General features: G+C 41.8%; 1 protein-coding gene across 1 annotated transcript in view; it reads right to left on the bottom strand.

Annotated features, from left to right (window-relative positions):
- LOC109921013 (cornifelin homolog) overlaps positions 1-9859 on the bottom strand; it is a 27152-nt gene extending 17293 nt beyond the window's left edge. Inside the window, exons 1-2 of the mRNA XM_020521058.2 lie at positions 9818-9859; positions 7761-7809 (exon numbers count right to left, since the gene is read on the bottom strand). Of these exons, the coding sequence (XP_020376647.2) occupies positions 7761-7809; positions 9818-9840 (72 nt within the window). The 5' untranslated portion in view covers positions 9841-9859. The remainder of the gene's footprint in view (positions 1-7760; positions 7810-9817) is intronic.
- Between the last annotated feature and the right edge of the window lie 1455 nt (positions 9860-11314).

Genomic DNA, 11314 nt, shown 5'->3' with positions numbered 1-11314 from the left:
AAAAAATCCACCATTTTCCAACCTCTTTCAAATCTGAAGCACAGTCATATAAGATTTAAAACATCAACTCTGTTTCTCTCTCCTCAGTAGGTGCCAGAATTTCTAATTTTATTTCACATTTCCAGGGCATGCAGTGTTTTAATTTTTATCTTAGTGTTTAATACACTGTCCCTTCTCTTCCAGGTATGCCTACTTTTAACAAATTGTGTTCTTCTCTCCAATACAATTTCCAACTTAAACTTTAGGCTTGTTCATTCTCATTGCTTTCTATCTCCCTCCAGGTACTTGATAAAGTATTTGCCAAAACCCAGTTTCACAGCTAAATCTCCTTCCTCAGTGATTGTCTCTGGCTTGTACTTACCTCACACAGATTCCAAATGAACTTCCATGCTTCATGTTTCAAACTCACTGTGGATTGCTGATTTGCTCTGGGAAGCCTCACAATCTGTACCATCATTCTACTTACCCTTCTGTCAACAGCATGAAAACCTGAATTTTCCAAAGCTTTTCAAATCTGTAGAAGTGGCATTATCAGACTCATAAAGCTTAACTCTGTTTCTCTCTCTACAGATGCTGCATGACCTGCTGGGTTTCTCCACCATTTTCAGTTTATATTTGACATACAAGAACACTCAATACAAAATTGGCTTGATGGTAAAAGACTGAGGGTAGTGGTGGAAGGTTGCTTTTAGGACTGGAGGCCTGTGACCGGCGGTGTTCCACAGGGATCAGTACTGGGTCCACTGTGACTTTTCATTGTTATAAACGATTTGGATAAGACTTTAGAAGGCATGATTAGTAGGTTTGTGGATGACACCAAAATTGGTGGTACAGTGGACAGTGAAGAAGGTTATCCAAGATTACAAAGAGATCTTGATCAACTGGGCCAATGGGCTGAGGAGTGGCAGATGAAATTTAATTTGGATAAATGCAAGGTTTTGCATTTTGGTAAAACTAACATGAGTAGGATTTATATAGTTAATGGTAGGGCCCTGGATAGTGTTGTCGAACAGAGAGACCTAGCAGTTCAGGCATACAGTTCTTTAAAAGGTGTGTCACACGTAGACAGGTTGGTTAAGAAGGTGTTTAGCACGTTTGCCTTCATTGCTCAGACCATTGAGTACAGGAGTTGGGACAACATGTTGAGGTTGTACAGGATGTTGGTGAGGCCCGTTTTGGAGTACTGTGTAAAGTTCTGGTTTTCCTGCTATGGAAGGATATTATTAAATATTAGAGGGCTCAGAAAAGATTTACCAGGATGTTGCCAGGACTGGAGGGTTTGAATTATAAGGTGTAGCTGGATCAGCTGAGACTTTTTTCACTGGAGTGTAGGAGGTTGAGGAGTGACCTTATAGAGGGTTATAAAATCACGAGGAGCATAGACAAGGTGAATAGCAGAGGTCTTTTCCCTAGCGTGGGGGGTTCAAAACTAGGGGACATATTTTTAGGGTGAGAGGAGAAAGATTTAAAAGGGAGCTGAGGGGCAACACTTTCACACACAGGGTGGTTCATATGTGGAATGAAGTGATAGATGCAGATACAGTTAGAACATTTTAAAGACTTTTGGATAGGTACATGAATAGGGAAGGTTTAGAAGTATATGGGCCAAATGCAAGCAACTGGGACTAGTTCAGTTTGGGAAACTTGGTCAGTGTGGATGAGACTCTATAATAAGGAAAGAACTCATAAGATGCTACATTCTATGGAGTTTCCACTGTGTCTCTTAAATCTGGACAAGTGGTAGATTTATGGAAGAAAAAGAGTCTTTGAAATGTGGATGTTAAGATGGGTGCTAATAAAAATCATGTACTGACCATTAAACAAGTGAAAGGGTGCTTGGAATTGCAACAGTGAAAATGATTTTAAAAACTGACATTGGGAAAAGAAAATATCAGTATCTTCACATTTAACGTAGTTGAAAAGCTACAGAGATCTTTTCTAGAGGGAAAAACAGAATGCAGCAGTAAGTGTGGTGCTGTCAGTGATGAATGTCACAGAGCAGTTGCAGACAAGCTACAAAAGATGTCTGAGAATGCCACAAGACAGGTGAGTTTGCCAAATTGTGACAGCAGATCTCCTGAGAGCTACAAATAGCACCAGCAAATCACACTTCACCTCAGGTCTGATGACGAGTCAACTGGACTTGAAACATTAGTTTGCTCTCTCTCCTTATGGATGCTGCCTGACCCGCTGTGATTTCCAGCATTTTTTGTTTTCAGTACAGATTCCAGCATCTGCAGTAATTTGCTTCTGTTGGTACAAATGGCATCTTTTCTGTGCTGTTAATACTATGTAATTCCCCATGGTTTGGTCAGGAAATAGCCACCCTGATTTCCCATTCCTAATTTCTATTTCACTTGAATCAAGCTAGGCCATGATAGCTCAGGCTTGTTACCTCCAATGCTTACCATTTGGATCTAAACATACAACGTAATTGTTTGAGGGAGTTATCACACTGGTAACACACTGTCTCTGAATAACTACGCTGTGATTTTGTGTCCCATTCCAAGCAAAGTGGCTACAAAAAGTAGGTTAATTTGTGTGAGAGTCTGAAAGAGTTAATACTGAGGAGTTACATAAGCACCACCCATTATAATGATGTCATATGGACCTACAAGCAGCAGATCTCAAAGGAGTCAGATCCAACATTCAACTCCTCCTCAGTCTTGGTAATCCTGTCTATCTTATCAATGTAATCTATAGCTAGTTGATAATACCCGATAAACGTCTACTTGTTTGTACAAGATCCTCTTTTAGTTAGACCATTAAATGGTTTACTTTTCCACACTAAATCAAGCAGGTCCTATAGATCCCAACACAAAAACAACAAACCTGACCCATGGTGAAGATTTGACTCAGTTTAATTCCTCATTACACAATTAACACTCAAGTTGTGTACTCAGGAAGCACTGCACCATCAGGTGATATATTAAACTAGGATCCTATCTGCTTTCTGAGTTGCATGTAAAGGTCGTGTGATATCATTTCAAAGAAGAACAGGAGGTACATATTTCCCTGGCTAGGACTGATGAAATTGTAGCCAGGAATTATGGCCATTTTCTAAGAAAGAGCAAGGGACAGTATTCATTGGTGGGACTTGTTTCTAGGTCATCAAACTGTAATGGTTATATGGGGAAGGGTATAAGATTTGAAATGGAGTATCACATAGGTTGGGGACTGGAAACAAGATATTATGTTTATCAAAGAAACAAATATCTCTGATGGTTGCTCTTTCTCTTCAGTCCGTATATGTGATAACCACAAACAGCAGCATTCAGTGCTTTATTTAAAAAAGCATTGATCTCAGAAAGGTTCGTTTCCTGGTGATGTGCTAGAATATTTTCGGCAAATGTGTTTAGTAATGTTGCATCTTTTGTAAAGTTGTAATGCCAAATGTGTTCAAGTATTTTGCTTTCTTACTCTTAATTGGGACCTGGACAAAATGACTCAGAAGCACAGCAGCAAACTGCTGCTAGCCAGAACATAGAATTTAAAACATAGAACATAGAACATAGAACAGAACAGCCCAGGACAGGCCCTTCAGCCCACCATGTCTGTGTCAACCATAATGCTAGTCTAAACTAATCCCATCTGCCTACACATACATTCATGGAGTCATACAGCACAGAAACAGACTCTTCGGTCCAACCAGTCCATGCTGACCATAATCCCAAACTAAACTAGTCCCACCTGCGTGCACTTGGCCCATATCCCTCCAAACATTTTTTATTCATGTACTGATCCAAATGTCTTTTAAATGTTGTATCAGTACCGCATCTGCCACTTCCTCTGAAAGTTTATTTCACACATGAACCACTCTCTGTGTTAAAAGTCGACCCTCATGTCCTTTTTAAATCTTTCTCCTCTCACTTTAAAAATATGCCTCCTAGTCTTGAAATTCTCCTAGGGCAAAGACACCTGCCATTCACCTCATCTAATCCCTTATGATTTTATAAACCTCTATAAGGTCATCCTTCAACTTCCTGCGTCCCAGCCTATCCAGCCTCTCCTTATAACACAAAATCTCCATTCCCAGCAACATTCTGGTAAATCTCTTCTGAACCCTCTCCAGCTTAATAATATCCTTCTTATAACAGGGCAATCAGAATTATACGCAGTGCTCCAGAAGAGGCCTCACTAACGTCCTGTACAACCTCAACATGATGCCCCAACTCCCATACTCAAAGGTGTGAGCAATAAAACTAAGCATGATAAATGCCTTCTTAATCACCACGTCTACCTGTGATGCAAACTTCAAAGAATGATAAACTTAGCTCATATCCTCCAATTCCCTGCCTGTTTATTTTTCCGTCTAAATGTCTCTTAAACTTTGCAATCGTATCTGCTTCTATCACCTCCCCTGGCAGCACATTTCAACTAACCTAAAAGGTTCCTCGCACATCTTCTTTAAACTTTCCAACCCCCCAACCCCCATCTTAAATTTTACCCTAGTGTTGAATATTTCAGCTGAAATCACTCATGTTCTTACAGTAAGATAAACAGCTCTAAGCTGCATAAACGTGTGAACCACAATCTTCCTGCAGGTTGCTAGTTTGCACATATACATATACCACAAATGAACAATAACTGTCACCAACTTCAACTCCATGTTTAATTCTTTATTTACATCAATTGCAATGGATATTTGATCATTCAAAAAAGTGACAAACTACAGCAGGTAAAATCTCTTCCATTACTTAATCAACTGACAATATTTCAGTTAAATACAAAACACCAATTAATTACGTTTCAAATGAGAAAGTCAACAGTACGAACAATTGCAAAGACTTATACAGCACCAAAACCATTGACTCAGCCAAAGTGCATATCGTTTCACGTGGTTTGCTTCATGAACCTGATTCTCCCTCACCGGGAATGGACGGTTCAAGTTATAAGGAGAGGCCGGATAGGCTCATTGGAGCATGGGAAATTGAGGGGTGACCTTACAGAGGTTTATAAAATCATGAGGGGCATAAATAAGGTGAAAGGCAGGCACCTTTTCCCCAGGGTAGGGGATTTCAAAGCTAGATTGCATATTTTTAAGGTTAGAGGAGAAAGATTTTAAAAAGACATGAGAGGCAGTTTATCTTTACACAGAGAGTGGTTCATGTGTGGAATGAACTTCTAGAGGAAGTGGTGCATGTGATACTGTTATAATGTTTAAAAGATATTTGGATAAGTACATGAATAAAAAGTGTTTGAAGCGATATGGGCCAAATGCAGGCAGATGGGACTACAGTAGTTTTGTTTGGGAACATGGTTAGCATGGACCAGTTGGACCGAAGGGTCTGTTTGCATAAAACATAGAACAGTACAGCACAATACAGGCCCTTCGGCCTACAATGTTGTGCCGACCTATTATCCTACTCTAAGATCAAACTACCCTGCATTCCCTACATTTTACGATCATCCATGTGCCTATCCAAGAGTCACTTAAATGTCCCTAATGTATCTGACTCCACTACCACTGCCGGCAGCGCATTCCACGCACCCACCACTCTCTGTGTAAAGAACCTGTCTCTGACATCTCCCCTATACCTTCCTCCAATCACCTTAAAATTATGCCCCCTCGTAATAGCCATTTCCACCCTGGGAAAATGTCTCTGACTATCCACTCTATCTATGCCTCTCATCATCTTGTACACCTCGATCAAGTCACCTCTCATCCTTCTTCACTCTAATGAGAAAAGCCCTAGCTCCCTCATCCTTTCCTCATAAGACCCGCCCTCCAGTCCAGACAGCATCCTGGTAAATCTCCTCTGCATCCTCTCTAAAGCTTCCACATCCTTCCTATAACAAGGTGACCAGAACTGAACACAATGTTCCAAGTGTGGTCTAATCAGAGTTTTATAGAGCTGCAGCATAACCTCACGGCTCTTAAACTCAATTCCCCTGCCAATGAAAGCCAACACACCATACGCCTTCTTAACAACCCTATCAACTTGGGTAGCAACTTTGGGGGATCTAAGAATGTGGACCCCAACATCCCTCTGTTCCTCCACACTGCCAAGAATCCTGCCATTAACCCTGTGTTCTGCATTCAAATTCGACCTTCCAAAATGAATCACTTCACACTTTTCTGGATTGAATTCCATCTGCCACTTCTTTGCCCAGCTCTGCATCCTGTCAGTGTCCCGTTGCAATCTACAACAGCCCTCCACACTGTCCACAATCCACCAACCTTCGTGTCATCAGCAAACTTACTAACCCACCCTTCCACTTCCTCATCCAAGTCATTTATAAAGATCACAGAGAGCAGAGGTCCCAGAACAGATTCCTGCGGAACACCACTGGTCACTGAGCTCCAGGCTGAATACTTTCCATCCACTACACCCTCTATCTTGTAATTGGACAGCCAATTCTGTATCCAGACTGCCAAATCTCCCTGAATCCCATGCCTCCTAACTTTCTGAATGAGCTTACCATGGGGAACCTTAAAAAATGCCTTGCTAAAATCCATATACACCACATCCACTGTTCGACCTCCATCAATGTGTTTTGTCACATCCTCAAAGAATTCAATAAGGCTTGTGAGGCATGACCTGCCCCTCACAAAGCCATGCTGACTATTTCTAGTCAAACTGTGCTTTTCCAAATAATCATAAATACTATCTCTCAGAGTCCTGTCCAATAATTTGCCCACCACAGAAGAAAGACTGACTGGTCTGTAATTCCCAGGATTATCCCCGTTCCCTTTCTTGAACAAGGGAATAACATTTGCCACCCTCCAATCATCTGGTACAACTCCAGTGGACAGTGAGGACACAAAGATCATCGCCAAAGGCACAGCAATCTCTTCCCCTGCTTGGGTATATCTAGTCTGGCCCAGAGGATTTATCTATGCTCTGTACAACTCTATGATTCTAAGTACTTGTTTAGCCTTGGCTTAAATGCTTCTGATATGTCTCGACCACACAATGCTATTCAGCATTCTAACCATTCTGAGTAGAACTTTCTCCTGTGCTCCATAATGGATTTGCTAACGATTTAACTTGTACTTATTATGAAACGTACTTTTGAAATCCCCAAAAGGGGAAACATTGACTCTATGTTTGCTGTATCAAAACTTTTCAGAATTGTCAAGCTCTCTGTTGGAACACTAACCAGCTTGTCCCTTTCCTTGAAAGAAAACAGCCCCAACGTGCTAGTTGTGAGACTGGGCCTGTTACACGAGGGGTTTCGCATAAGCCACTTGGAAAACAATTCTGCACGTTAAGAATGGTTATTACCGAGATCAGATGCAGGCTGCGCTTGCAGTATTCTCTGAGCAGGGCAGTGTGGACCACTGGAAGGGAGTAAATGAAACCAAGCTGAAATTCTGCTTTTGGAAGGCTTTACTACATGAATGCTGAATTAGTTGATGCATCATTTGCGTTCCGGATCTTTAGAATTGGTCTTGATTTTGTAGCTGCGGAATCATCCCTGCTACAGAAAATCCAGCCGTTTCAACCGGAAAGTTAGTCATGAGTATAAGAACAAGATTTGACTGTGAAACCTTCTCAGATCATTTCCATTCCTCTGGATGGAAGGCTGTAAACTCCCTTTCCAATTTAAACAACATCCTCAGCACAGGAAGATAAAAGCTGGAAAGGTGAAATCAACTCAGCAGCGGTTCGGACATTGAAGTTTTAGGATGCACAGGCTGTGTGTTTACGAGAATAGAACGACAAGTTGTTAAAAGGCAGGATAAAGTTAATCTAAATGAGTAACGGGACAGAGAACAATCGCACGCTTTCCTTTCAATTGACGAAATGACTTACCTTTAGAAACGGGAGCGATTTCCGTTCTGTACCATCAAACCGTATATACCTAAAATTGTGAAAGTGAAAACGAGAAGTTTAGCAAGGAGGGATTAAACAGCCAATAGCTCATCTCACGAGTCGTTGAGATGTACGTCCCGTTCGGCTCAACTCGTTCATGCAGATCTGATATCCCAAATTAATCTAGCCCCTTTTGCCACCATATGGCCCATATCCCTCTAAACCCTTTCTATTCATCTACCCATCAAGATGCATTTTAAATGTTGTAATTGTACCAGCCTCCACCACCACCTCTGGCCGCTCATTCCATACGCACAAGACACTCTGTGTAAAAAAGTTGCCCCTCAGGTAGGTTCCTTTTAAATCTTTCGCTCTCACCTCAAACTTCTGCTGTCTAGTTTTGGACTCCCCTATCCTGGAAAAAAGACCCTGGCTATTTACCCTATCCATGCCCCTCATGATTTTATAAACCTCTCTAAGGTCACCACTCAGCCTCTGATGCTGAGAAAATAGCCCCAGTCTGTTCAGCCTCTCCCTATAGCTCAAACCCTCCAACCCTGGCAACACCCTTGTAAATTTTTTTCTGATCATTTTCACGTTAAACAACATCTTTCCTATAGCAGGGAGACCAGAACTGAACACAGTACTCCAAAAGTGGCCTAACCAATGTCCTGTAGAGCCACACATGACCTCCCTACCCCTATACTCAATGCACTGACCAATAAACGCAAGCATACCAAATGCCTTCTTCACTACCCTGTCTCCCTGCGACTCCACTTTCAAGGAACTATGAAGCTGCACTCCAAGGTCTCTGTTTAGCAACACTCCCCAGGACCTCACCATTAAGTGTATAAGTCCTGCCATGATTTCTTTCCAAAATGCAGCACCTCACATTTATCTAAATTAAACTCCGTCTGCCACTCCTTGGCCCATCGGTCCATCTGATCAAAGTCCCATTGTACTCTGAGATAACTTTCTTTACTGTCCACTACACCAATTTTGGTGTCATCTACAAACTTACTAACCATACCTCCTATGTTCACATCCAAAACATTTTCATAAATGACAAAATGCTGTGGGCTCAACATGGATCCTTGTGGCACATTAGTGGTCACAGGCCTCCGTTTTGAAAAACAACCCTCCACCACTATTCACTGTCTCCTACCTTCAAGCTAATTTTGTATCCAAATGGCTAGTTCTCTCTGTATTCCATGTGATCAAACCTTACTAACCAGTCTACCATATGGAACAAAAACAGAAGTTCCCAATTTGCAGCATCCTCACTTCTTTCAGTTTTTACCATATGGAATTTTGTTGAATGTCCATATAGACAACGTCCATCATTCTGCCTTCATCAACCTTCTTTGTCACCTCTTCAAAAAATTCTATCAAGTTATTCAGACATGATTTCCCATGCACAAAGCGATATTGAATATCCTTAATCAGCTCTTGCCATTTCAAATACAGTAAATCCTGTTCTTCAGAATCCCCTCCAACAACGTACCCACCACTGACATCAGGCTCATTGGTCTATAGTTCCCTGGCTTTTCCTTACCACCTTTCTTAAATAATGGCACCGCATAAGCCACCGTCCACTCTTCTGGCACCTCAGTCATGGCTATCGATCAGGCAAATATCTCAGCACGGAGCCCAGCAATCATTTCCCTAGCTTCCCACAAAGTTTTGGGATGTACCTGATCAAGACCGAGGGATCTGTCCACCTATGAGCATTTTAAGAGGTCCAGCACCTCTTCCTCTGTAATATGGATACTTTTCAAGATATCACTATTTAAATCCCTAAGTTCTCTAGCTTCTGTATCCTTCTCCACAGTAAATACTGATACAAAATACTCATTTAGTATCTCCCCCATCTGCTGCGGTTCCACACATAGGTGGCCTTGCTGATCTTTAAGGGGCCCTATCCTCTCCCTAGTTACTCTTTTGCCCTTAATGTATTTGTAGAATCTCTTTGGATTCTCCTTAACACTACTTGCCAACATTATCTCATGACCCCTTTTTGCCCTCCTGATTTCCCTCTTGAGCATACTTCTACTGACCTTATACTCCTTGAGGGATTCATTTGATCCCAGCTATCTGTACCTGCTTTATCCCTCCTCCTTTTTCTTCAGCAGAGCCCCAACTTCTTTGATCATCCAGCATTCCCTAAGCCTACCAGCCTTGCCCTTCATACTATCAAGAACATACTGCCTCTGGACTCTCCTTTTCTCATTTTTGAAGGCATCCTATTTTCTAACCATCCCTTTATCAGCGAAAAGCCCCTCCTCTTGCCTAATACTGTCAAAATTGGCCCTATTCCAACTTAGAACTTTAACTCTTAGACTTCCCTTTTCAATCACTACTTTAAAACTAATAGAATTAAGATCACTGTCTCCAAAGTGCTCTCCCACTGATAACCTTTTGCCCTGCCTTATTTCCCAACAGAAGATCAAGTTTTGCTCCTTCTCTGGTTGATACATCCACATACTGAATAAGAAAATATTCTTATCCACATTTAACAAATTCCTCTCTCAACACTATGGCAATCTCAGTGTATGTTTAGAGAGTTTAAATTCCCTACCATTGCAACCCTATCAACCAAACTCAGTAGATTCATTTGGGGAATCTCTGGTAGCAAATATCAATAAATCCAGCCCTTTGTCCTATTCCTGCATGTATTCATGACAAGTGGGGCAGACCTGAGTATGGTGGCCATCACCAAGGAGAAGGTGCTAGAAAAACTGAATGGCCTGAAGGTGGATAAATAACTAGGACCAGATGAACTACACCGCAGAGTTCTTAAGGAGCTAGCTGAAGAGATAGTGGAAGCATTAGTGGTGATCTTTCAGGAATCGCTAGAGTCAGGGAGGGTCCCAGAGGACTGGAAAATTGCTAACATGACATCCCTGTTTAAAAAGGGAGTAAGGCAAAAGACGGAAAATTACAGGCCGATTAGCCTAACCTCAGTCGTGGGTAAGATTTTGGAGTCCATTGTGAAGGATGAGATTTCTGAATACTTGGAAGTGTATGGTAAAATAGGGCAAATCAGCATGGATTCATCAAGAGGAGGTCATGCCTGACAAATCTATTAGAATTCTTTGAGGAAATAATGAGCAGGTTAGACCAATTGGAACGAATGGATGTTATCACCTGGACTTCAAGAAGGCCTTTGACAAGGTGCCACGCAGGAAGCTGCTGAGTAAGATAAGGGCCCAGGCAAGGTGCTAGCATGGATAGAAGATTGGCTCTCTGGCAGAAAGCAGAGAATGGGGTAAAATGGTCTGTCTCAGGATGGCAGTCGGTGACAAGGGCCATAGAACATAGAACATAGAACATTACAGAACAGTACAGGCCCTTCGGCCCTCGATGTTGCGCCGACCTGTGAAACCAATCTGAAGCCCATCTAACCTACACTATTCCATTATCATCCATATGTTTATCCAATGACCATTTAAATGCCCTTAAAGTTGGCGAGGCTACGACTGTTGCAGGCAGGGCATTCCACGCCCTTACTACTCTCTGAGTAAAGAACCTACCTCTGACATCTGTCCTTTATC

This window comes from Rhincodon typus, chromosome 27, assembly GCF_021869965.1.
Source record: "Rhincodon typus isolate 14 chromosome 27, sRhiTyp1.1, whole genome shotgun sequence".
Classification (NCBI taxonomy): Eukaryota; Metazoa; Chordata; class Chondrichthyes; order Orectolobiformes; family Rhincodontidae; genus Rhincodon; species Rhincodon typus.
The sequence above is the reverse complement of the archived record's forward strand: the minus strand, read 5'-3'. Positions and strand labels throughout refer to the sequence as shown.